The sequence below is a fragment of the Salvia hispanica genome, chromosome 5 (assembly GCF_023119035.1).
Source record: "Salvia hispanica cultivar TCC Black 2014 chromosome 5, UniMelb_Shisp_WGS_1.0, whole genome shotgun sequence".
In the NCBI taxonomy this organism is placed as follows: Eukaryota; Viridiplantae; Streptophyta; class Magnoliopsida; order Lamiales; family Lamiaceae; genus Salvia; species Salvia hispanica.
This window is the reverse complement of record NC_062969.1, coordinates 15,156,124-15,183,056: the sequence shown is the minus strand read 5'-3', so window position 1 is coordinate 15,183,056 and position 26,933 is coordinate 15,156,124. Positions and strand designations below refer to the sequence as shown.

Here is a 26,933-nt window from a genome sequence, read left to right as displayed (position 1 = left end):
TCGTATCACTCATTGGTCTTTGTAGATGCGATACTCTTACTTGTCCATATAATTGCACTGTATACTCACGGATAGATCTATTCTAAATAAGGACGAGTCAAACTCTCTTGAATTCTCGGCTACTTACATTCCTCTCCATAAGACGAAACTAGTATAAAATTAAAACCCAAATCTAAGTATATCAAAAGCTAGACTAGAAAAAGTTATTAGACCATTAATTCTAAGTCAAAATAGGCATATTTATAGCGTGGAGAAGACTAAGATATGGGAGGATTCAAATATAGTATCATTAATACGGAAAATATTGGGATTTAAAAGAAAAAAAAAATTGCAAAAATCTCAAAATTCCGTGCCGTATGCGTACAATTTTTGTAGAATATTTATAACTTTTTCTATCGGACTCTGATTTAGGCGTGTGAGGTACCCACACGAAGCTCTTCTGAAGACGAACATAATAGTGGTCTTGAAATTCTGATTGGAATTCATCATGTTTAGTCTTTTTTCCTTCAAAACTCAACAAATGCGTCAAAATACCAAAATATGTAGGGATATATAAGGAATATTATGTACATAATTCACATAACATGCAATCGATATTAGTCAAGTCTAAGCCTAAAAAGCATGCAAATTATGTGTTTATCAGTCGCGTTGATGGTAGTATGTCACGTGTAGTCTACATTAGTTTTAATTTGATCGAAGTTATTCATCTGGAAAAAAAATTACTATAATTCATGTATTTAAATTTTAAAAAAGAATTTGAGGAAAACAAATAGAAATATTGAAAGTTCGGTAAAGAACCTTAAAAGGATAGATAATCATCACTAATATGACATCCATGCAATATTCAGTCAACAAAAATTATTGATCAATTATACTCCATCATTCAACATTTTCACAATTATTGTACTAATGTAATAGTCACTCATCACTTATGAAACATTACATTCATTATTTACGTTTAAACGCACATAATTTTTCCAGTACAGAGTGATAATTACGTTAGGTATAAAACTGTATACTCCATCTATCCACAATTTAAAGAATAATTTTACTCAATATTAATTTAACATATTGTTCAACTTTATGAAAAAAATAAATCGAAAAAGTTAGTGGATTATTAATCATATTTTTAATAGTATTAGTTTTATAATGAATTGTGAATGAAATGGTTAATGGATATAAATTTACGTACCAAAAAGTGGAACAAAAGTAGATCTTTAAATTGTGAACGTCTTAAAATAGCAAAATGGATCTTTAAATCGTAGACGGGATGAGTATAGGAGTACTACTTTTTACGGTGTTCACTAAAAAAGACGCTTTTTACTGGTCAATGTTTCCGCTAGCAAAACTCTAAAAACGCATTTTTCAGTGGTTTTTATATTATTATGATACATTAAAAAACAAGAGAATATCTTTTACTACGAAAAATAATACATTATCGTCTTTCTATTTTCATCTGTCCATCGAAATAAGTGCCATACTACTAAAAATGGAAAATTACTCCAAATTTAGTGTTCACTTTTCTTTATCTTTCTATTTCTTTTTTTCTATTTTCTTATTTTATAAGTATTTTTTTCTCGTACTTTATCATAGGTCTATTTTTAAGGAAATTTTTTGTATGATAAATACGATTTCACATTCATTAACTACTAAATGATGTGTGGGGGAAAATAGGTGAATGTGGAAAGCATCTTTACTCAACTCCCACCAAAAAAAACAGTGGCAAATAAAATGTAATAAATGTCTCACAACTGCACCCATGAAAACCATTAATGGCAGTCCCAACTACATCAAATCTCATAAAACCACACTATCATTATATATATGTGCACATCTCCAATGATCCAATTAGGAAGCCAAAAGTAGCAATTCCTGTCACTAAACATTCCCAAATTCGAAGCTTTAGTTCATAAGAAAACTCTTTTTGGGCATGGCAGGCGAAGTTGCAAACGGTGAGAAGAAAGTGGGAAGTGTCAAAATCATCAACACAACTTATGTTAAGCCCAAAAAATCCATAGGAAGGAAAGAGTGCCAATTGGTGACATTCGACCTTCCCTACCTGGCCTTCTACTACAACCAGAAGCTCCTGCTCTACAAAGGAGGGAACGAGGACGGCGGCGCGGCTGTGGAGAAGCTGAAAGATGGGCTGGCGTTAGTGCTGGAGGAGTTCCACCAGCTGGCTGGGAAGCTCGAGAAGGATGAGGATGGGGTGTTCAAGGTCGTGTACGATGATGACATGGAGGGCGTGGAGGTGGTGGAGGCCGAGGCGGAGGATGTGGAGGTGGCGGAGCTGACGGCGGAGGAGGGATTCTCCAGATTTAAGGAGCTGTTGCCTTATAATGGAGTGTTGAATTTGGAGGGGCTGCAGCGCCCCTTGTTGGCTGTGCAGGTGAGACTCTTAATTCAACTTTCATTTATTATAGTGCATCTATTTTTACTACCAACTTCTGTTGCCTATATTAAATTCTTAAGTGACTAGTTAATTCGAATCATAATCTGCTCTGTAGTAGTTTAATTAATTAACTCCTAGTCCTTACGAAATGTTTTGCTAATATGGAGGTGCTTTCATTTTAGAATAATTTACTGGAAGAGAATTATATCACTAAAGTCCTATAGTACTGTTATTGGAAAAATATTACAAACTTAATTTGTTTGAATTTATATTTCCTAAATCCTATAGTACCATAAGTATGTAGACCATTCCAATGCTAGAAAATATTTGGGCTTCTGACCTTATTGAAATGATGCAAATTAACAAGTGTGACATTATACTCAATCATAAGACAGTATTTTAGTACTTGTTGGGGTTAGGAAGTGATGATATTTGAACTATATATATAAACATTTTGTTACATTACATATAACGTCGCGTTATTTAGTGTTCCCAATAACATATCTTTTGGTATTTTTTCCGCTGTTATTTGAAGTATTAATCTATTGTTAAAGTGTTTGATGTAAGATTTGATAGGAGTATTATTCTACTTTATAAAATACACACTGAAACTAACATAAAAAAAAATTATCATAGGCTTATCAATCGAAGTAGTGATGGTGTAGTTAAGAGCGAGAGTTGAGTAATATAGGGAGTAAATGGAGTACTATTTTTCAAGAAACAAGCGGACGCATATGGAGTTCAGTGATGAAAGGGCACTTAACCTATCTTTTCTTTTTTTTTTATTTACTTTTGAAATTTATTCAAATTTTATATGAATTGTCATAACTAAAGTCTATAATCAGAATTAGATATTTAGTAGTAATAATTTTTTTTCTGGGTCCAACTATTTGAATTGAAGACTTAGGTGAGAGTTGAACCACTTCCTATACGCCCCTATTTTGTTGAATGAGATCAACCATGGCCCACTTAGCTGTGCCTGAATAAATGCTTCCCTACTACACTTAAAACACTAACGCTCACAATTTAGTGCGTGTGAGTTACGTCAAGCAGTAGAGAGCCAAAAGTCTTAGATTTGAGTTCTTTCGTGGTGCGATCTTTAAATTCAAATTCATTAACACACTAACGTTCACAATCAAATCAATTCAATTAAATTTAGTATACGCTGCTATTTATATTACACATGCAAAAATGATTTCCTACATTACACATGATATAGAATGCCATGTTTTAGTAAAAGCTTCAAACATCACATGAGGTAAGTGTTTCCAAGAACGTTTGACTTTACATTCCTCTTAGATTTTTGTACTAACTTTTAATTTTGTATTTATTTGTACAAAATTGATTTCAATATTAAATGCTACTTTTGGTTATGAAATTATTGTGGGTAGAGAGAGATCGGATTGGAGGTTGAAAAATTAATGTAATTAAATTTGACAGCTCACGAAACTAAAAGACGGGCTGGCAATGGGCCTCGCCTTCAACCACGCCATCCTCGACGGGACATCCACATGGCACTTCATGAGCTCGTGGGCCGCCATCTGCAACGGTGCCACATCGGTCCCGGTCCCACCATTCCTGGACCGCACCAAGGCGCGCAACACCCGCGTGAAGCTGGACCTCTCCCAGCCCTCCGACGCCCCCGAGCACGCCAACTCCGCCTCCCCCGCGGCCCCCGTCCTCCGCGGCAAGGTCTTCAAGTTCCCCGCCTCCGCCATCGACCAGATCAAGTCAAGAGTCAACAACACCAATAACAATAACGATAACGATAACAAGAAGCCCTTCTCCACGTTCCAGTCGCTGTCTGCGCACGTGTGGCAGGCAGTGACGCGGGCGAGGGAGCTGGGGCCCACGGACTACACGGTGTTCACGGTGTTTGCGGACTGCAGGAAGCGGGTGGACCCGCCCATGCCGGAGAGCTACTTCGGGAACCTCATCCAGGCGATATTCACGGTGACGGGGGCGGGGCTGATCCTGTCGAACCAAGCAGAGTTCGGGGCGGGGCTGATAAGGGGGGCGATCGAGGCGCACAATGCGGAGGCGATCGCAAAGAGGAACGAGGAGTGGGAGAGCAAGCCGGTGATATTCGGGTACAAGGACGCGGGGGTGAACTGCGTGGCGGTGGGGAGCTCGCCGCGGTTCCAGGTGTACGAGGTGGATTTCGGGTGGGGCAGCCCGGAGAGCGTGCGGAGCGGGCTCAACAACCGCTTCGATGGGATGGTGTATCTGTATCCGGGGAAGAGTGGGGGAGGGAGCATTGACGTGGAGATCAGTTTGGAAGCTAAGGCCATGGAGAAGCTCGAGAACGATACGGACTTCTTGTTGGAGGCATGAGGAGTTCATCAACAACGTAACACCCATAATAGTCTTTGCTTTACAGTTACTTGCTCTCTCTCTATCTTGTGTGTTTATTGGGTGTCACCTTAGGCTTTCCATGTATGTGTGCTCAAATATTCAGACAAATTATCCGACTTTAATTTTATTTTTTTGTCTTCACTGCCTGTTTCAATTTATTTGGTGCACCATATATTAGTTCGCTGAGTGTGTAAAGTTTAATTAGAATTTAGCAATCCACAATTCAAATTTAATTAATTGGTTTAGTTAAACATTAACTATTTAATTTTAATAAAAAAAGCCTGTATTTTTAGTTCCTGAGCATTGCACTAATATCATGTGTGGTCTCTATACTTTTCAAATATCACAAGACATACCTAGTCATTGATATAATATCGTTGGACCAACTTTATAATTTTTAAAAAGTAATTAGACCAAAATTCATCCATTCTATAAGAACTAGTAGTATTTATTTATGTATTTTAATAAGAGAGAGAATTGTCATTTCGGCTGCACTTGTTCTCTATTCCCTCAACAGAAGTCGTCAAAGTATGTGACAAATAATTACTCGCCATGTCATACAATTAAAGGGAAATGAATGAAACAAGATGACTGTTCTTTCTCATATGAAAAAGACATGAATAACCCCTATAGCCTAAAGGGTTTCTTGGTCCAAAAAAATGCAAAATTCTTCTATCAATGTCCAAGGACATCTGGTGATATTTTTTATAAAAATATGGACTGCAGATGATATTAGTGCAATGTTCAGCACTACCGTTGTACTCCAGTTCTCAAAAAAATAGAGACACCATACCACATACCATGGGAATGTCAGCACGGAAGCACTGCGGGCCTGCGGCTCGATAATTAAATCGATGATTAAACTGAATAATGTTAAAGTATCACGTCAAATATAGGGTATAAAAGTTCAATTGGTCTAATCCTTCATCATACGTGTTACTGATACATAACTACCAGTTTGAATTCTTCAGTCTCAAAGAATTTTCGAAATGCAAATACTACAACAATGCCAAAAACACTAAAACATCTCATTATTGCTCTAAGTCCAGACAGTTTAAGGACTGTCACGCTATATGTTCTACACCGTCATTGTCGTCCCAAAACTTTTTCTCAGAGTCTCAACTTTATGTTTCAGTGTTTGAAGCTGAGCCGGTAGGTGCTCCTGCAGCAGCTTCTTGAAGAGTATTGCTGTTTGGATTCTCCGGGGCAGGGGTGATCGAGGAGGTTTCTTCAGTGGTATCTAGAGCTTTAGGGGGAGAGGTGACCGAGGAGGTTTCTTCATTAGTATCTAGAGCTTTCAGACTATCCGGAGCTTCAGAGGCATCTGAAAATAGTCGTATATGACCAAAATGTCTCTAAGAGAGTGAGAGAGAGAGAGAGAGAGAGCGAGAGAGACTTTACTGACCTTGAGAGGTATCCTCCGATTCCAGTTGGGCTTCCTGTTTCAGTCTTTCTTCCTCCTCTTTCTGTTTCCTCTCCTCCTCTTGCTCTTTTTTCAGCGCTGAAAGTGCTCCTTTAAATCGCTCGGCCTTCATATTTATCGCACTTTCAGCTGGATCTTCTGCGGTTTCTAAAGGCGACCCATCAGTATATATGCTTTGTAGTTTAGTGAAATGCAAAGATAAAATAAATTTTACATTACATACATAAACTCGTCTAATTTTACAAAAAATTACTTTGGGTTTCCAGAACAGCTAACAAAATCGAAAATAATGAACTTTATTTAAGAAAACGTGTACTCACTCGGTTCAATATTTGCTTCTGGTTGAGTTGTGTTGGTACTCGAACGTTTTGGTACTGGAGTGTCAATATCATCGAGTCCAATTTCACGTTCAAGGGTGCTCTTGAATTCCCTTGAGACTTCCTGCAAGGGGTGCAGCATAACTTGATTATGAACAAAAATAATGTTTTTTCATTCAGCACTTGAAAAGACAGCTACCTGAAGTTCTCTTATTGTAGGTTGGAATGCACGCAAAGTTTTTCCAAGGTTACGGGCAACCTGTCACCACAAAGTATGGTCAATGGAGATACATTACCGTCATGCAAAGCTTCTACAATGTAATTGTAGGAGAAACGAGTTTCATCAATTGAGAAACTAGTCGATAAAAAAAACTGATAGGAAACGCATGGAAGAAAGTTTCTTAAATTACTCCTCAAGGGTGCAACGAGTTTTTTCTTTTCTTTTCTTATTGACCTTAAGAATACATCTAAATCAGATCAGACTCTTTTCTACTGGAAACTTGTTAAGACATTTCCACTGCCTATGGTATAAGCCCACAAACATCAATCCTAGACTTGGATATGCAGCTTCTGAGAAAAATACCCAAAAGCTCCCAAGTTACAGGGGAATGAAATCAATTTTTTGGGACATTCGCCTTGAGTGGACTCATAGATTTCACCCAAATTTTGAATGTCAATGACCAAGTCACCAGCATGGCTCCGAATTTGAAGAATCTCTACATATTGGTGAATGGTGATGCTGGTTTGTAATCAAAAGTAGCAGCAGCTAAATATGTATACTCACTTTGTCCGTTATTAAATGTCCCATTTCTCTATTTCGAGATTTCAAAAATGCATGTCCCATTTGATTTTTACTATATTTGGTAAGTGGGTTCCACATGCCACAAACTCAATTCACTCATAATTTATCATAAAACAAATTCATAGAAATAGGACTCTTTCCACTATTTTTTTCCATCCACATTCCTTAAAACCCATATTGATCCTAAATGGAACAATTAATGGCAATTCAATAAGAGGCTCTCAAGAATCATATTGTTCATATTCTTAACCCTATTACTATTTCAGAACCAAGATGATTATGAAACTACCTACAATCATTTCTAAGATTAAGGGCTAGTAAGATTTGCAGCAATCATAAATTGTAGAGAAAATTCAACAATTTTTCAATGAAGTAGTGAAAACTTTCCAACTCCAGAATACTACATAAATAACCCTTAAAACTCATTAATGATACTAAGATAGCAAACAACTTTTAGAATTCATGAGCATGACTCTACACCTTGCTCCTCGCCCCAAGGCCTATATCGATAAAAACTATGGCTCAGCCAAAAAGACTTGTGCTGACTATCTATTTAGCTTCATATTAAAGAAGAACTATACAAACTGCTCACTATACAAAAAAGTAATGCCCCAATAATGTTGTGTGATAGCTGCAGAGAATAGTGCACATCATAGTGTTACTCCATATGCTAGGAGTTAAATTATCCACCACGGATGCATGTAACGGTGTCACCAAAATATTTGTGTCATTATTGCTAATACATAAACAAAGCTCATTCAGCTGAACTTCTCCAGGATTCAGAAAAAATCTAAGAAATGACTGCTTGACTCATAAATCTCAAGGACCTGAAGTGGCTACTACGAGAGAAGATCTAAAGATCCTAAGCTTAACTAACTTAACTACTTCAGAATCTGCAAAGCAATAAACTCAAGTTATAAGATACAAATTGAAGGGGTAAACCTAAAACAATCTATACCAAAGCATTTTGATTACACAGCGCGTGTCGTGTCAAGCAGAAGCAATAAGCAACAATCCAGATGACATTAGTCTCTAATCCGAAACCGAGTAGCATCATTATCTTCCTATCTTTACATTAATAAAATCAGCCAGAAATGATTGAACCGGTATAGTTCCCAACACATAAGCTAAACCCCAGCAAATAAACGAAAAGGGAAAACAGAAAGAAAAAGCTAACCTCAGCAAGACCTTTTGGCCCAAAAACTAAGAGAGCCACAACCCCAATGACAAGAACCTCAGGTGCCCCAACTCCAAATAAAGAAGCATAAACTCCTTTACCTTTACACTTCCCCTTCCTCGCTGCAAAACACCACACCTCATAGATTCAGCACCACATAAAGATTTTAACTTTACAAATTGAACTAAAAATATCACACTTCAACCAAAGGTTTCCCCAACTTAGACACCAATCAGGAATATTAATCAATAAACACCAGAAGCTGAAAAATGGGGGAAAATATATGGCTACCTATCTTCACCGGATATTGCGAAGTGGAAACCCCCATATTCTTCAGGCCGCTCCATTGAGCTAAACCCAAGCTGGGCACGCATGTAATATGCTTAAAGATTGCATTTTTAGGGATTGGAATTGCGGAATTCGAGAAATAACACAAAGATGGGATCTTCCGAGTTGAAGAAGAAGAATGCAATAAAGAAGATGTTGGGGTAGAAATAGCAATTGACATTGTTGCAGTCATTAGGAAGTCCAGAAACGAGCTAGATTTTGGAGTTTATTGAAGTCATGTAAATGGCAAGGATGGAATTGGAAGCTATGGTTTTCGAAGCATGTGTAAAATGTTGATTGTTTTATTTTTTGATATTTTGTGATATTTTAATAGATAGTTTTATTATGATATTTGGTGCACAGAAATTAATGAAAGATTTTAGTAGGTGAGAGAGATCTTCAGCCTAATTGGTGGGCTTTTAGGCCCAATTTCTACAATCATGTTTAATGGGCTAGTGGCGGAGCCACGGTGGAGTTATAAGATGAAAATTCGAAATTCTGTGGTTTTTCTTTACCAATATATTTCTAAAACTCGTGATGTTGACATTCTCAAACAATACGACGTTATGGAGTCATAAGATGAAAATTTTTAAATCTTAGAGACTTGGAGCCAGTGGCGGAGCCACAGTGGGGCCAGGGGGCCCTTGGACCTCAGCCATTTGAACATTTAGTATATATTATATATGTATGCGATATTTATCACATCAGTAGTTAGCGCAGCTGGTATAAATACGGGCCATTCATTCGCGAGATATCAAGTTTGATTTCTGTTGCTGCATTCACTCATTCACTTAACTGATAAATTACCCATTCTTATATGTGTTTTTCCAAATTTTCTGGTATTGATAGATAATAATTACTCCCTGATTTTTAATCATATCCATTTAGAATATTTATTGATTTTCTTACATTACTATTTTTATTGATTTTCTCTCTAGTAATTCTGCATAAACGATTTCAATTTGTATTCATAAAGAATGGTATTTATAATTTAAGAATAAAAATATTTCGATACACATAGATATATAATATTAATTATAGTATAATATTAGTAAAATTAATATCAATGCAATGTCCTAAAAAATATATTCATATTTTTCATATTATCTATTTCTCACGCGCAATTTTTTCTATAGCTTATGTTCGAGTTGTTCCGAACACTGAACATACTAAATAAATTTCAATGCTTCCTCCATTCACGAAAAAGTCTCATTTTGCTATTTTGTAATGTCCACAAAACATAATTGCATTTACAAAAATAGAAAATTTTCCTCTCATATTTTACCTCTTTTTCTTTCTATCTCTCTTACTTTATCCATATTTTTATACATTCTCTCTCTTATGTTACCACTTTATCATTAAAATTTGTGTCGTCTATAAATGAGACTATTTTTTGTAGACGGAGTGGTAGTTATTTGGGTCCATCATTAAGAGTCTGGCTCCGCCACTGCTTGGAGCTATCACCTTTTTCATAATTGAAACGAGTTGAACAATCATGTTGCCGATTTAAAAGATGCGGTTCTGGTGTTAAAAAACTAAACCATACTAACATTGTGATATAAAGATTTTAGAAGAAAGCATACCTCGAAGTAAAGGATTAGAGTATAACTTAAATGAATAAACTATAAAAGGGAATGAGTTTGAAATTCACTGTGTAATAATAATCATGGTGGTAAGCTAATTAAAATAACTGAAGATCTCAAGAACTTAGTTTAATAGGAAAATTAAGCTATGAGGTTCGTGTGAAATATTTATTTATATTTATTTTCTAAAAGACAATTAAGTGCTAAAAGCTCGCATAATTATGAAGTTAAGAAGTTAAGTTTATAACTTTTAACGATTTCTAAAATCTCAAAGAGATTGAATATAACAAGATACTCTGATTGAGGCGACTCGCATGGAGCTCTTTTGAAGACGAAGAGATTGATATCCTTTAGAGGCTAATTAAGAATCAACATTTTATCCTCTTTTCCCTTCAAAACTCAACAAACTTATCAAAACAATCAATTGGTGTATAATTGATGTAAAAACATAATTCCAAATATGAAACTCAAGAATAAACACGTCAATCTACTAAAATAGAACCACAAAATAATGAGTTTATCACATGTGTAATTGATCTTATAAATTCCTGACAATGACGGTTTTTTCTACAGTGATGCTACTTTTAACGACAATCATTATAATGTATCTCTAGTTATTGTTAGAACTCTTTTATTGGTTGTCACTCATCATCTATCTACATCTCTCGTAACTTCTTACCACCTATGCCACAACAACTTTTGATAAGGCAATATTTAAAAACACTCTATAACTGTTAATAGAAATTTGGCCCCTCAAGTCGAAATTCTGAGTCTTCAACTGGTAATTGTATTCTAGTTTGTCTGTTATAAGAAAAATATAAGACATCAATGTGTGTTGATATTGTATTTTATTGCTCCATCTGATTCTCATTAAATATTTCATATTTGAACGGTATATATTTTAGTAAATTGTTTGATTTTGTTAAATAAAATAAATAGTAAAAGTTAATGGAACGTGAGTGCTACTTTTTATACTAAGTGTGGAATAAGTTATGAAATGTAGAATCTAATTACTAATTATAATAAATATTAAATGGAACTATCTTATGAACCGTTTGAAAAATGTACTAGAGAATCTATATTTAATGGGTACAGAAGGAAGGAGTGAGTAGTTGTGTTCGGGGTAGGTAGTGTATGATACTGATTATGGATATGAATAGATTATTGCATACTAGACGCATCACAATTAATTTGAGGTCATTTATTACAACACATATGTCAACTTCAGTGGACTTTCTGAATGGGACTACATAGTTTTATCGCAATATATTTGATTCCCACTATTTTTCAGTGATTATCCTTTTCTAACTTTAAAAAAAAAAAAAAAACAACAACAACAACAACAACAACAATAATAATAATAATAATAATAATAATAATAATAATAATAATCTTATTTTTATCTATATTTGCTGTCTCTGAAATGAAAATTAATTGATAAAACATTGTGGGCGGGGATGACAAAACCGCAAACTTAGGTTAATTAATCAAATTGATTCCAATAGCCGACCGTGGATATTAAAATATCTTTGCTGATTCATTATTAGTATTTTTTAAATATATATTTAGGTATATTTCAGTACGCCTGTTTTGTGGACTTAGGTTCATCTCAAAGTTTATGGTTAGTTGATCCATAAATTAGCATATTTTATACAGTCCAATCAATGAAGAATAAGAAATGCGTTTGTATGATTGTTAGAGGTGTGATTTAATATTATCATGAGGATAAATAATATTACCTTGAAGGCAAATATTATCATGGCACATTAAGGTTGAAATTCTTTTTCACCGTTAGATATGGAAAAAGAAAGGAGAATTTAATGAGAGAAAAATTTCACTCTATCATATTCATGATAAATTTAACCACGAAAGATAATGCACTCTAACTAAAAACTATTATTACATCATGCACTCTAACTAAAAACTCAAGTGCGCCAATTTAAGAATTGTTTGGTTCTATAAAGAAAGAGTAAAAAAGTAATAAATCTCATTTTTATATATTAATTTTATAGTAGAATGTGGGTGGAATGAATTAGTTGAGAAGGTTGCTCACTTACTAAAACTGAAAAAAAAATGTGTCATTAAATGGCACATCCCAAAATAGCAAAATGTGTCAGGTTTTGACGGTTGAAAGGAGTATATACTAATATGTTTATATATTTGATACTATAAATTAAATAAGTTTATAATATAATAATACTACTCCTTCTCGTCTTAAAAAATAGGCTAGTTTTACCATTTTTGGACGTCCCCAAAATTGGACACTAATAATGTAGACCTTACAATCAACTAACACTACTCTCTCTCTCTCTCTCAATTTAGCAATTGCAAATTAAAACCCATATCATTTACAAATTTATCTGCTTTTTTCGGACATAACAGTGGTGTGGCATACCCAATCTCATTACAATATGTCCGTATTAAAATTGGTCATACCTAAAATTCGATATACCAAAAATTTAATTAAGTAAGACATTGTTTTAATTATGGAGTGCCAGATTTTCGGTACTGTATAAGGTTCGACAGTTTCAATACGATATGACTCAACCCTATTTTGAGTTATTACATCATCGCACAATAGTAGTATTATTTAGATTTATTATTCTAGAAGAAAAAGTAAAATTAGATAAATAATTACTCCCTCCGTCGCATTAGAAATGAAATACTATTTATTTTTCAGTCGGAGATTTTATATAGTGTTGTTTTGTAAATTAATGAAAAAAGAATAAAGTAAAAGAGATAAAAAAAATAGAGAGGGTTGTGTTATTTTATTTTAGAAGATAGGAGTATTTTAAAAAAAAAAAATGTTCCATTTTTTAAGAAAGGGGGTAGTTGGATTTCTTAGGTAATAAAATTGGATTCACAACGTGGTAGTTGTTTTTCTTAGTCTTACTTTTTGCAGATTTCGTAATAAAATTGGATTAAGTTGGATACTACAGTAGCATACTAGTATAATACTACATGAGTAATCACGTGACAGGACGTGTCTTCAAATGCTTTTGTCCACGCATTCACTTCATCATCCAAAAACTACATTTCCCTTGATTTCCAAAATTGGCCGAATCTACCTAGTCAAATACTAGTAGTAAAGCACAACTGCATCAGTCAGAAACAAGCTGCAAAAATCCCACAAAAAAGACTACTGATTGTCTTTTCGAGCTGGAATCTCTCTGTCATAAAGTGTCAATCTTTTCTCCTCCAGGTATATATACAAACTTAGTTTTCTGGTAATTCTGTTAATTATTGCCCCTTTTCAGCCTTGAACAATGATTAAATATGTTTATGGATTTGGCTTGCTTTGATTTGCATCAAAAATTTGCATGTTTGTTTCCTGTGTCTCTGCTGCTTTGTCTACTTGCTCTCTTAATAATAGATGGGAGATGATTTAATCAAGAAGCTAGGGTATTTTTTTTTAATGTTGAAATACTATGCCTTAAAGTATAATTAATGAAATAATTGTTTCTGATTCTTGTTTTCCTGTCTCTACAGACTTCCATGTGAACACTGAACTGCATTGCTCATCATATCATTATTGAATGTGATTTGGGTTTTGTCAAGATCAAATCTTTCTATGAATTTATGAAGTGACTGATTGCTGAAGATCTCAAGTGTATATTAAGTTTGTTGAATTGACAACCATGGCTATGGCCCCTACTGTAAAAGTGGTTCTTGGCTCAATTGCATTTGCCATATTCTGGGTTCTGGCTGTTTTTCCGGCTGTCCCGTTCCTCCCGATTGGTAGGACAGCCGGATCCCTGCTCGGAGCCATGCTCATGGTGCTCTTTCAAGTCATGACTCCTGATCAAGCCTATGCTGCCATTGATCTCCCGATTCTCGGGCTACTCTTTGGAACTATGGTGGTTAGTGTGTATCTAGAGAGAGCTGACATGTTCCAGTATTTAGGCAAATTGCTCGCGTGGAAGAGCCAGGGTGCCAAGGACTTGCTCTGTCGGATTTGCTTGATCTCTGCCCTTTCAAGTGCCCTCTTCACCAATGATACGTCGTGTGTTGTGTTAACCGAGTTTGTGCTGAAAATCGCAAGGCAGCATAATCTGCCGCCTCATCCCTTTCTTTTGGCCCTTGCCTCCAGTGCTAATATTGGATCTTCCGCGACTCCTATTGGGAATCCTCAGAACTTGGTTATAGCTGTTCAAAGTGGGATAACTTTCGGCACGTTTTTGTCTGGTATCCTTCCTGCCATGCTAGTGGGAGTGTGTGTCAATGCTTCGATCCTCCTATGTATGTATTGGAAGCTGTTGTCCATTCTAAAGGATGAAGAGGATGTAGCTTCGGAAGTTGTTGGCGAGGATGATGTGGTTTCTCATCGCTTCTCACCTGCAACAATGTCACATCTCACTTCAGTTCACTCCCAAGAGTTCGCTTCTGCTTTGGAAACGATGAATCATGTGGAGTCGACCCTTAGGAATCGTGGTAATTTGTCTGGTCCGAATGGTCAAATAGATCAAGTTGAGGGGCTAAGCGACAGGGCGAGTTTGGGCAGATCTGAAATTGAAAGGGATCCTAGTTCGCGATTTGATTCAAACAGAAAATCAGATTCTTCGAAAGAGATTGGAGATTCGGATGATCTTGTGAACGAAGTTGAGTGTCATAGTTTTGCAGCAGCATTTGCAGAAGAAAGGCTAGGATTGCCAAAGAAGTGGAAAAGAGTCTTGTGGAAGGCATGCGTTTATCTCATCACTTTGGGAATGCTGATATCTTTGTTGGCCGGCCTGAATATGTCGTGGACTGCAATCACAGCTGCACTCGCCCTCGTTGTTCTTGATTTTAAGGATGCCAGGCCTAGTCTGGAAAAGGTAATATCGGTTTAGAGATTTTTCACACTAGATACTAATGTTAGTCCTTATTGATCATTTACACAGCTTCTCTTGTCATCCAGGTGTCGTATTCGCTGCTGATATTCTTTTGTGGAATGTTTATTACTGTCGATGGCTTCAATAAAACAGGGATCCCGAGTGCACTGTGGGAATTCGTGGAGCCTTACACAAAAATAGATCACGCTAGTGGAGTAGCAGTTTTAGCTGCTGTTATAGTTGTCCTCTCCAATCTGGCTTCTAATGTACCTACAGGTGAGCCGCCTCTCTACGTTACTACTATATATTTCGTGACATGAATCCCATAAAAACAAAAATGTTACCAACATCTATCTAAGTAACAAACATTTTATGTTCAATAATCAGATCATCATGACACCATAGATAACTTGGTAATTTTTTACTGAGGTGTCTTGTGATGTGTATAACTTATCCATATTATGTTTGGTTACATTATCAAATTATCTTCTGCATATATAGATTATAGTAGAAGAGTGAAATTATGGTACTTTAGTATTTTAATTTATGTTAAGAGGGTGAAGCATAGTATATTAGTACAATGTTATCATCCATAGCAAAAAAGCTTATGGTATACTCCGTATTTGTTAAATAATGCGCGAGCAAGATGTAGAATTCATACGATGGATCGTGTGGTGTTTGCAGTGCTGCTATTAGGTGCTCGAGTGGCAGCATCAGCAGCGGCAATATCTCCATCGAGTGAGAAGAAGGCGTGGCTGATGTTGGCGTGGGTGAGCACGGTGGCTGGGAACCTTTCCCTGCTGGGATCAGCAGCCAACTTGATCGTGTGCGAGCAGGCTCGTCGTGCTCAGCACTTCGGCTACAACTTATCCTTCTGGAATCATCTGAAATTCGGGGTTCCCTCCACCATCATCGTCACGGCTATTGGCTTGATCCTCTTGAGAGGATGATGCACACATTTTATTTTACAAAGAATTGCGTTTATAGTTGATGTTAAAAATGTAATAATTCAATTAATTGATTGATATTCGCAAGTAAACTGGTATCATTATTCATTTAACAAGGGCATGATCAATATCAATTTTAATGAATACTTCGTCCTTCCTTTACAAATATGAAACAAATATGAACATGAGGATGGAACACTTTAATACGAAATTGCTTTATTGTAAAGCAAGAGAGAAAAGAGAAAAATGAATAAAGTAGTGTTAGTGGATGACTGGTTGAGGGATAGAGAGAATACTATATAACCCTTTATAAGCAATTTCTATAGACAATTATATGATAATTTTATAAATTGATATTGAGTAAATTTAATCCATAAGTTATTTTTGTAAAGATACTATTTCTAAACTTTGAATCATACTGATTATTCCATAAGAATATTGCTACATAATTTTGAAAGTAATAATTTTGTGAAAAAGAAGAAGTGATCATATAAGAATAAAAGTTTGCAATGCCATAAACAATTCATTTTATGATTTTTTTTCTAGGAAATCAACATATTTGTTTAAATATATGTTGAAATTTTAAATAAATGGATAATAGTCATTTAAATTATAAAATTCAATTAAATTTTAGTTAGTTATATAACTTTGTTGTAATAATTTAAATGCTATGGATTTAAATTTGGTAATAATGTGTGGATGAAGAATTTTAATGGCAGAAGCAGAAGAGAACTGCTGAGATGGAGTATTATTAAAAGGCTAAAACGGCAAACGATACAGTCTCTGGAGTAGCTCGACTAATCCACTTTTGTTAGTTGGCGGTCCTCTTTGCCGGGTATTCTTAAGCTCAATACTGATACATCACTAGAGAGAGGATCAGGACATGCTTTTGGTGATGGTCTCATCTGTGATACTACAGGAACTTGGAGGTATGATTTTGTTGCAATGTGTTCTATTTTGACTGTCAAAATTCGATGCTTATTTCATGGGCTACAGTTGGCAAAGAATATGAGTATTTGAAAGTTGGAGGTTGAGAGTGATAGTTTCATTGGTGTGTCCATGATTGTGGAAAACTTTGAAGTGACCATCAATTGGCGATCTATAGTACCGAAAATGCAGAGTTTGTTGCATGAGTTTAACTCTATGGTGCTCCGTCGTGTGCACATGAAAGGAAATTTTGCTGCTTGACTTTCTGCCACATTTCGTATACAATTTTCATAAAGATGTCCATGTTTTAGAATTCCTTCTTGGGTCTTAATATTTGGTTGATGCATGATAGATTATGCGTTTCTTATGTTGTTAGTCTAATTGGGTTCAATTATTCCCTAGAGTCTTGTCCTAGTACTAATGAACTCATGACACTTGTAACATTCAATTACTTCCAAGCGGAAAATCACCATAGAAAATGGATAGAGTCTGCTTGCGTCGAGCTGCCATATGGAGGGAGTCTTGTAACTCTCACACGTCTTCTTGTTTTGAAAATTTGTTCTACCAATTTTTTAAAAAAATGGCAGATGTCATTTTCAATTCGTTTTCGTTTGATTTGACTGTTGTGTCTCATCAAATCGTACATTACCTTGAAATTGCAAAGCAAATGGAGTTCTTACGTCACCAGAGGCGAAAATTGACTTGCATTTCCGCGTTAGAATTCCAAAACATACAGTACTCCAACTGCATCTGCGTTGAATGTGGTAGGGGTGAGAGATGTCGGCGATCTACGACAATTGGGAGAAACTGGTGGCTGCTGTTTTGAAGAAGGAGCAGCTTTGGCAGTTATTCAATTCCGATTCAGCCAGCATCAGCTCCGATTCATCCGGCTTTAGTTTCTGCAAATTGACCTCTTCACTTGACGACGTCTTTGCCGCCAAATCTCTTCCGAGGTCACAATTTTATTTCCAATTGCTGGTTTTATCATCAATTAGTTGATTTCGTGCTGTGTTGTTCGCATATAATCACCTTTTTCTTGTTTATGTTTATGTTTTCGCCCCTTTTGTGCTCAAGGATTCATGTTGAGGAACCTATCAAAACTGTTAGTACTTCATCAAAACCAGCTAGGAAACGGGATTTAAAGATTCAAGTGCCGGAATTTCGATTGCAAGATGTTGGTTATAGTATCTCAGAATGTCACTGGAGAGTTAGTCCAAGGACTACGAGTCCTAGTATTAGCCCAAGAAGTGGAGGGTTGTATTCTATGTCAGAGACGAAGCAACGAAGTTATCCATTGCCTCTTCCGCCAGGTGCAACGTCCAGATCTCCACCTGTGTCTCCAACAATTCCACCTGCAAAATCGCCTCCGGCACCTCCATGTACTCCTAAAAGAGATGAGAGTGTTAAGAGCACTTGGAAAAAGGGGAAGTTGATCGGTAGAAGCACATTAGGAAACGTATATCTTGGTTTTAATAGGTGCACGGTGCTCTCTTTTTATAGAGAAACACATTGAGTTTGTTGATTGCCTTAATTCTACTATTAGTGAAGTTGTTTTTTCTTGATTTAGTTGGTTGTTTTCTGTTTGTAGTGAAAAAGGTGAAATGTGTGCTATCAAGGAGGCTCGTTTGTTGCCTAATGCAGACGTGAGGCGAGATGCACGGATGATGGAAAAAGTAGGTTTTCAGGCTACTATCTGTGATGAGGATTGTTTTCGTGCTATATGTATGAGGCTTGCTTACCTTTTTTGCACTTGCTGAAATGTGGAATTGCTTGTGAATTTGTAATGATTTAGTTTCTTGTAGGATATTTCTCTCTTGAGCCGCATGAAGCACCCAAACGTTGTGCAGTATTTTGGATCTGAAGTGGTTAGTGTTACTCTGGCAGTTTTAACTGTTCCTTTCATAATGCTGCAAACTTGGCTACATTTTAATCTGTTGCAATTCATTTACTGTAAATATTTGTGTATGATCATTTGCTAATCATGAAATCCAAAACTATTGCTGTTTTTCTGGAGATTATCTTGTACTTTGGTTGACATTAAACTATTTCATTGGTCAGGCGGGTGATAACTTCTATGTATATTTAGAATACGTATCTGGTGGCTCAATCCATGCGATTCTCCAAGAATATGGAAAATTAGGAGAATCGGCAATACGAAACTATACTCAGCAGATTTTAGCAGGGCTCGCATACTTGCACTCCGAACATATTGTACACGGGTAGACATGATTACGCTGCTTCTGCAAGCAATTCCTACTTCCATATTTGAACATGATTTGTAGATCGTAGTACCTTACGGGTGCATGTGTTGCAGGAATATTAAAGCAGCCTCCATACTTGTGGATCCAAATGGCGCAGCTAAGTTGTCCAACTTCGTCATTGAAATGAATGTAAGTATCACTATGTGCATGAAAAATCAATCTAAATATGCCAAAGACCTCCTCCATCAAGACTGGTAATTTCAACAGCTAGTTGGGCTTGATTTGCATCATTGCATGATAGCAAAACTTATGATGTGTTGTCTTGAGCTTGATGCTATTGTCATCTTTTGGTTGGTATATATTGATAATTAAGTAATTCACTGTATATTGCGATGGTAAACTTTTTATTCAAACAAGTGCTTTTGTAGATTGTTGGGAGATCCAATTCATCATCTCTTATGGATAGCCCTTACTGGATGGCACCTGAGGTATATTTATTTCTTAATCTTCCACGACATAAGGCCTTGTGATGCATATATTTCTTATAAGTTTTTTTCTAGGTTATTATGAACTCAAATGTGCGTAAACCAGCTAGCGATATATGGAGTCTTGGATGCACTGTTCTGGAGATGGCTACATCGAAGCCACCTCTAAGCCAATACAAAGGGGTGTGTGTTTCAGATAGTAACATTTTCCTTTCTTTTTTTTTTGTTTCTTGGATGTATGCTTGTGCTGGGATGAAAGATATATGTATTGAACTCTTTAAAAGTCATAATAAGTTCTTTCTGTGACAGATACCTATAAATAAACTTTCTTTAGTTTAACATTCTGTTTCTGTGGACATTAGGTCATGGCCATGTTCAAGGTTTCTTGTCAAAATGAGCTTCCAACAATTCCAGATCACCTCTCAGATGTATGTAAGGACTTCCTGAGGTGTTGCTTACAGTTGGATCCCCTACATCGTGCTAGCGCTTCTCAACTATTGGAGCACCCTTTTGTGAAAAGTTCATCTCCCTTAAGAAAACATATGTTGGCTTCTCGGTCTTCAGGTCATTCTGTGGTCACAAATGGTGTGAAGTCGGAGGTACTACCATTTTACCACTCTAATGGCAGAGGTCTTAGAAAACCCTTATAGTGCCTGGCACTCAATGGTGTGAATCTGATAAGATGCATCTCATACTAGTTCCACACTTTTCATTCTTAATTGCTTTAGGCCTGACACATAAAAGGGTGAAACAGATAATGTCACTGTAAATATCATTAGTTTGTAGTTGAGCTTGAAATGCACATTAGCCTTGACCATGCCTGCGAAGACTAGTATATTTTGTGATGTTTTCTGAAAGCTTATCAGAGTAAATTCTCAACTTTACAGGACAGTAATTGTAGTAGAAGTCTTCATCTGTTGGATTCAGGGAAAGTTGTTCTTCACTCCTCCATGGCTAGTTTTCGGTCGAGGTAATCTTTCATCTTTTTGCAACTAGTAAAATGCAGCAATATCAAATATCAATGAAACACTGAGTGTTTGAATGCAGTTTTCATTGTAGGCCTTAACTTCTCTCTCTCTCTCTCTCTCTCTCTCTCTCTCTCTCTGCAGTGATATCTATACTCCAAGGTATGTTTCGGCCCCTGTCTCTCCAGTTGGGAGTCCACTTTTGCATCCATCATCACCTCAACAATTTATACAGCCGAAGTTTCCTCCTATGGTCACAAATGCTATGAAGTCGGAGGTACCATTTTATAGCTCTAATGGCTCGCTTTAAGACGTGCACGTTTGTGTTTATCTTCTGGATATAATAGTTCTCTTCAAATCTATCAAAGTCACTTTATTTTTCATCTGATAATGTCAGAGGTCTTAATAAAACCTCTATAGTGCCTGGCACTCAATGGTGTGAATCTGATAAGATGCATCTCATAATACTTCCACACGTTTCATTCTTAATTGCTTTAGGCCTGATACATAAAAGGGTGAAACAGATAATATCACTAGTTTGCAGTTGAGCTTGAAATGCACATTACCCTTGACCCTGCCTGTGAACGCTAGTATATTTTGTGATGTTTTCTGAAAGCTTATCAGAGTAAATTCTGAACGTTACAGGACAGTAATTGTGGTAGAAGTCTTCATCTGTTGGATTCAGGGAAAGTTGTTCTCCACTCCTCCATGGCTAATTTTCGGTCGAGGTATTCTTTCATCTCCAGTGCTTTTTGTACAATCTTTTTGCAACTAGTACAATGCAGCAATAGCAAATAACAATGAAATGTTGAGTGTTTGAATGCAGTTTTCATTGTAGGCCTAAAGCTCTCTCTGTCTCTCTGTCTCTCTCTCTCTCTCTCTCTCTCTCTCTCTCTCTGCAGTGATATCTATACTCCAAGGTATGTTTCGGCCCCTGTCTCTCCAGTTGGGAGTCCACTTTTGCATCCATCATCACCTCGACAATTTATACAACCAAAGTTTCCTCCTATGGTCACAAATGCTATGAAGTTGGAGGTACCATTTTATAGCTCTAATGGCTCGCTTTAAGATGTGCACTTTTGTGTTTATCTTCTGGATACAATAGTTCGCTTCAAATCTATCAAAGTCACTTTATTTTTCATATGATGCTGTCAGAGGTCTTAATAAAACCTCTATACTGTCTGGCACTCAATAATGTGAAACTGATAAGATGCATCTCATACTACATCACTCGTTTTATTCTTAATTGCTTTTCGCCCTGACATATTAAAAGGTGAAACAGATAATGTCACCTTAAATGTCATTAGTTTGTATTTGAGCTTCACATTAGCCTTGAGTGCTATGCCTGCAAAGATACATTGTAATGTTTTCTGAAAGATTATCAGGGGGTGTTCGGTTTGCAAGATAAAATAATTACAAGATACAATCTAGGATTGAGTTGTGAGATTATTTTAGTCATAGGGGGTTAGCTATGACTAATTATCCTATGATTATCCATCTAGGATTGAGTTCTGGGGTTGAATCTCATGAACCAAACACACAACAAATTTAATCTCGGATACAACCTTGCAAACTGAACACCCCTCAGAGTAAATTCTCAACGTTACAGGACACTGATTGTGTTAGAAGCCATCATCTGTTGGATTCAAGGAAAGTTGTTCTCCACTCCTCAACGGTTAGTTCCCGGTCGAGGTATTCTTTCATCTCCGGTGCTTTTTGTACAATCTTTTTTGCAACTAGTACAATGCAGCAATAGCAAATACAGTATAATGAAACACCGAGTGTTTGAATGCAATTTTCATTGATTGGCCTTATTAGTTATTCCTTAACCTCTCACTCTCTCTGCAGTGATATCTATACTCCAAGGTATGTTTCGGCCCCCGTCTCTCCAGTCGGGAGTCCGCTTTTGCATCCATCATCACCTCAACAATTTATACAGCCAAAGTCTCCTCCTGCCAAATCCAGCCCGTCCATGGTAATGATCCAGCCTCCTCTTTATCAAACGACGTGGTTGAAACAAGGCGATACTTCTTCAAAGTCCCCCTCTTATTGGGACCCCAACATTCTCCAAGCAGTGTTTAAATTCTCATGATTCCCAGAATAATTGAGAAACTCAAGATTCATATCAAGTGGGGACGTGGGGTTGAGAAGGAAGATATAGGGTGAAATGAATGCAGATGTAGCACTTGTCTGAGGAGAGAGGGTGATGATACCAATTTTGAAATATATAGAGCAAACTAAATAGGACTACAATTATCATTAAAAAGATTAGTATTTTGCATCTAAATACATGAACTTTTAACATTTGTATACATACGCCAAATACAACCAAATAGATCCAAACAAATCTACATGGAAATGACATTAGACATAGTTACTAATTAATTTTGTTGTGAGATGATTGATAATAAATCCTAAAAGCCCTAGGCAGATAAACAGGGAGCAAAAAGCCAAACAAATTGAAGCTCCAAAACGCCATGTTTGCAATGGCGAGACCTCTCCCTACATACAGCCTTCTAGATCTGAGAGTCCCCTCCTCCGCCTTCCAGATCTCGCTCCTCAGCCAATCCACGATGGTGAAGATCCGCCGCGAATTGTAAAAAACCGGCACGAAAACGCGGATCGGCAGCGAGAAGCGGCTGGAGAAGGTGAGCCCCTCCATGAAGACCTGGCTGGCGAGGAGGAAGACGTGCGGCGCGGCGGCCTTGATCCCGGCCTTGTCGCCCTCGAAAACGCCCTCGAAGATGTAGGCGATCGGGAGGAAGAGGCCGATCACGGCGGCCACGGCGACGTAGAGGCTGAGGAGGCGGTTGGTCTCGCCGAAGACGGGGGGATCGGGGCGGGCGGAGGCGGCGGGGAAGGCGAATTTGGCGATGAAGTGGATGTAGATGAGGGAGAAGAGGACGAAGGCTAGGTTCTCGGGGCTGACCATGCCGCTGGCGGAGAGGACGACGGCGACGGCGAGGCAGTTGAGCTGGCGGAAGGTGAAGAGCGGTAAGGGTTTGCCGGCGGGTTCGGGGTGGTTGTGGTTGTGGTCGTCGTCGTTGGGGAGGGTGATGTCGCCGGTTGGGCCGATTCCGCCTGACATGATTTGTGTGTGTGTGTGTGTAATCTGATTCAAAACTTTGATTGTGAATGGAAAATGGAAATTATTGTTATCCGGAAAGAGAGGTTAGTGTTTTCCATGGAGGGGAGAGTTTTTTGGGAGGGAATACGCGGCAGTAGTTGAGCAAAAATTGAGGTATACGCGGCACTAGTTGAGCAATTTCTCATATGGATTCATTTTTTTCATCCATATCATGAATATAAACATAAATCAAAAAAATTTCTTATTTTATTCATCTTTTTGTTCACACACTAAACATCACTTTTTTTTAGTATTTTGTATCCAAAAATGTTTTAAGTTTTAACTATTACGGAATATATACAATACTTTTTTTCTTTTTAAACGTGGCCCTATTAACTCTCTGTTTCTTACACTCAAGCGGTGAGGTGAAGAATTTGAATAGATGTCTGTGGGAAAGAAATCAAGAAATCAATTTAGAAGGAAAAGAATGGGAGAAATCATGTAAATTAGGCAACATGATATACTCTCTTATTTTAGGAATTAGGGCAAATCTTGCCTTGTTAATAGTTTTCTCTAGCCTATTTAAAGGCATGTACAAAGTTGAATATGCAAGCAAGTTGAATGAATAATTTATCGATCTTTCAACATGGTATCAGAGTGGGTCGCCGATTGTGGGTCAAATTTAACTGATCTAGCAGTATATCTGGGCTGAAACCGAAAAAAATGACTGACCCAGCAGTATATCTGGGCTTAAAATTTGGGCCAGTGGTCCAACCGATCGGAAAAAAAATTGGGCCAATCGTCCAACCGATTAGAAGAAAAAAAGTCCAACCCCTCCAAGGTTCACCTTGAAGGGTTTGAGGGAGGGTGTTGGCAATTGAAACTAAAAAGATAATATAAGAACTATCCCACATCGGTGTACAAAGAGAACTGAAATCAGTATATAAGTCTCATGGGCCCTCCTCTATCACCAATTGGTTTTAGGATGGAACCCATGGATTTCTATCATGGTATCAGAGCAAAGGCTCAGAAAAATATCATCATAGCCTAAATACCTTTCCCGACCAAGAAGGCGTTTTTTCCAACCTACACGAAAAAATGTCAGACAACGAGGAAGAAAAACCAAATATTGAAGATGCACGAATCAAGATGAGCAAGAATGTTACTCTAGCCGTTAAACTTAACGGGACGAATTACTTCCTATGGAAACGGCTGATAAGGGTGGCAATTGTATGGAGGTGAGCAAATCAATACATCACCGGTATCCCGCCTCCTCTGGAACCTGGAATGCGGGGCTACTCAAATTGGGAGGAAGTTGACATGATTGTATTCTCGTGGATAATCGACAACGTTGAAACTGAAATTGTTGTCGATTTTGCACATCATCAAACTGCACAGGCTTTGTGGGAAAGCCTACAAACCACGTTCGAGAGTACTACCGACCCATATTTACTCTACGATTTGGAAGAGAGGGCCGGGAAGATTGTACAAGGAGAACAGAGCCTCGAAACGTACTGGAGGCAGCTTCACGGCATCTGGATCGAGATCAATCGATGCCAACACCAGCCAGTGGACTGCTGCGATAAGGGAATCAGCCAACTCCGGACATATGTGGGAACCCGGAAGTTGTTCAAATTCCTGACTGGACTAAACTCGAGATATGACGGAATTCGGAGGGACGTTCTTAAGGAAGCCCCGCTGCCCTCAGCCGAGACCGCGTACGGCTTAGTGAAAAGAGAGGCTACACGGCTAAAAATCATGCCGGCAACAGACTCCGATCACCAAACCGGCGCAACTAACGATGGCTCATCATCGGGTCAAGTGAGACTAGGATTCACGGTCAGAAATCAACAACAACAACAACAACGCCGAAATCAACAACAACAACAACCACCGACGACGGAGGTGGAATCGGGAGAAGACAGCGCTTGCAGAAAGGAAAGGAGGCGGCGCCTGTTTTGGAGGTATCGGGTTAGGGTTGAATGAACCTAATCCTCATCTAGATTTTCAATTTGGTCCTTCAAAGTTTGGTGATATTAAAATTACACCCCATGGCATGAATGGTTATAATTTAAGTCCTCATAATTCTAGAAATGCGCAATTAAGGCCTCAAAATAGGGAAATTCGAAACATGACCCCAAAATTATCTGAAAAATCCTTTTTGAGCCCTAATCCTTTTGCACCCCTAGAACATATTGGAATTGCTTGTCTTGCCCAAAATAAAATTGATCCTAAGGAGAGTGGGTGGATTTTTTATTGCAGAGCTACTGATATAATGTCCTATGATAGAAATGATTTTTCTGAATTTGATGAAGCAATCAAAAGCCATATACAAACTGTTGATTGGGAACTAACTGTTGTGGGTGGAAGTGGGACCATTGAAATTTCACCTACTTTGAAACTTAGAAATTGTCTCTATGTGCCTAAACTGTCCCATAAACTCATGTCTATTAGCCATGTGACGAAAGAATTAAATTGTACATTACTGATGCATCCAAACTTCTGTGTGTTACAGGATATCAGGACGAGGAGGATAATTGGGCGTGGCACTGAGCGTCAAGGCCTCTATTATGTGGATGAGTTTGCTCAACAAGGTGGCACCGCAATGCTTGCTCACGGATCTGCAAATCGGGAAGCTTGGCTGTGGCACCGCAGACTGGGGCATCCATCCTCGGGTTATTTAAAATTGCTTTTTCCAAAATTTTCTCATTTTAAAGATATTACTTGTGAATCTTGCGTTTTGGCAAAGAGCCACAGACAGTCGTTTAGATCAAGTGATACTCGTGTTGAGACAATTTTTTCTCTAGTGCATGCTGATGTTTGGGGTCCGGCTCCTATTTTAGGAGATCATGGTTTCAAGTACTTTCTTATTTTTGTGGATGATTGCACTAGATTGACTTGGGTATATTTTCTAAAAAATAAATCTGAAGTTTTTGAAAAATTTTCTCTTTTTTTCACGATGGTCCAAACACAATTCCAAACCACTATTAAAATCCTTAGATCCGATAATGGTAGGGAATTTGTTAACAAGGAAATGACATATTTTTTCAAAAACAAGGGGTTAGTCCACCAAACTACTTGTCCCCACACTCCTGAACAAAACGGAGTAGCTGAACGTAAAAATAGGATAATTTTAGAGGTCACAAGAGCCCTT

At 37.4% G+C, this 26,933-nt stretch overlaps 5 protein-coding genes across 10 annotated transcripts; 3 read left to right on the top strand and 2 right to left on the bottom strand.

The window, feature by feature from the left end:
* Window positions 1-1,835: 1,835 nt before the first annotated feature.
* LOC125190580 (BAHD acyltransferase DCR) lies at window positions 1,836-4,888 on the top strand. Its single transcript, XM_048087910.1, has 2 exons — window positions 1,836-2,389; window positions 3,833-4,888. Exons 1-2 carry the CDS (start codon window positions 1,931-1,933, stop codon window positions 4,724-4,726), a joined length of 1,353 nt encoding a protein of 450 aa, XP_047943867.1. The 5' UTR covers window positions 1,836-1,930; the 3' UTR covers window positions 4,727-4,888.
* Window positions 4,889-5,647: 759 nt separating this feature from the next.
* LOC125186372 (sec-independent protein translocase protein TATB, chloroplastic) lies at window positions 5,648-9,098 on the bottom strand. Of its 2 annotated transcripts, none has more exons than XM_048082730.1 (6): window positions 8,758-9,098; window positions 8,467-8,588; window positions 6,687-6,746; window positions 6,491-6,611; window positions 6,153-6,317; window positions 5,648-6,071 (listed from the first exon to the last, which is right to left on the bottom strand). In XM_048082730.1, exons 1-6 carry the CDS (start codon window positions 8,984-8,986, stop codon window positions 5,872-5,874), a joined length of 897 nt encoding a protein of 298 aa, XP_047938687.1. In that variant the 5' UTR covers window positions 8,987-9,098; the 3' UTR covers window positions 5,648-5,871. The 2 variants fall into 2 exon arrangements, with proteins under 2 accessions (XP_047938687.1, XP_047938688.1); XM_048082731.1 differs by having other exon boundaries at window positions 6,153-6,308; window positions 8,758-9,096.
* Window positions 9,099-13,407: 4,309 nt separating this feature from the next.
* On the top strand, window positions 13,408-16,278 carry LOC125186650 (silicon efflux transporter LSI3). The gene is made up of 4 exons (XM_048083063.1): window positions 13,408-13,578; window positions 13,866-15,190; window positions 15,274-15,463; window positions 15,872-16,278. Exons 2-4 carry the CDS (start codon window positions 14,015-14,017, stop codon window positions 16,135-16,137), a joined length of 1,632 nt encoding a protein of 543 aa, XP_047939020.1. The 5' UTR covers window positions 13,408-13,578; window positions 13,866-14,014; the 3' UTR covers window positions 16,138-16,278.
* Window positions 16,279-17,583: 1,305 nt separating this feature from the next.
* Window positions 17,584-23,026, top strand: LOC125187419 (mitogen-activated protein kinase kinase kinase YODA-like). 5 transcript variants are annotated; one of them, XM_048084010.1, is made up of 15 exons: window positions 17,584-18,014; window positions 18,136-18,537; window positions 18,650-18,734; window positions 18,864-18,926; window positions 19,120-19,280; window positions 19,376-19,451; window positions 19,691-19,750; window positions 19,823-19,930; window positions 20,110-20,346; window positions 20,635-20,717; window positions 20,857-20,989; window positions 21,358-21,440; window positions 21,615-21,747; window positions 22,322-22,387; window positions 22,561-22,699. In XM_048084010.1, exons 1-15 carry the CDS (start codon window positions 17,839-17,841, stop codon window positions 22,561-22,563), a joined length of 1,869 nt encoding a protein of 622 aa, XP_047939967.1. In that variant the 5' UTR covers window positions 17,584-17,838; the 3' UTR covers window positions 22,564-22,699. The 5 variants fall into 5 exon arrangements, 3 of the variants coding, with proteins under 3 accessions (XP_047939967.1, XP_047939966.1, XP_047939965.1); XR_007170610.1 differs by having other exon boundaries at window positions 17,585-18,014; window positions 22,215-22,404; window positions 22,561-22,626; XR_007170611.1 differs by having other exon boundaries at window positions 17,585-18,014; window positions 22,215-22,387; window positions 22,561-22,608.
* Window positions 22,966-23,955, bottom strand: LOC125187420. Its single transcript, XM_048084011.1, has one exon. It carries the CDS (start codon window positions 23,798-23,800, stop codon window positions 23,090-23,092), a length of 711 nt encoding a protein of 236 aa, XP_047939968.1. The 5' UTR covers window positions 23,801-23,955; the 3' UTR covers window positions 22,966-23,089.
* Window positions 23,956-26,933: the final 2,978 nt, after the last annotated feature.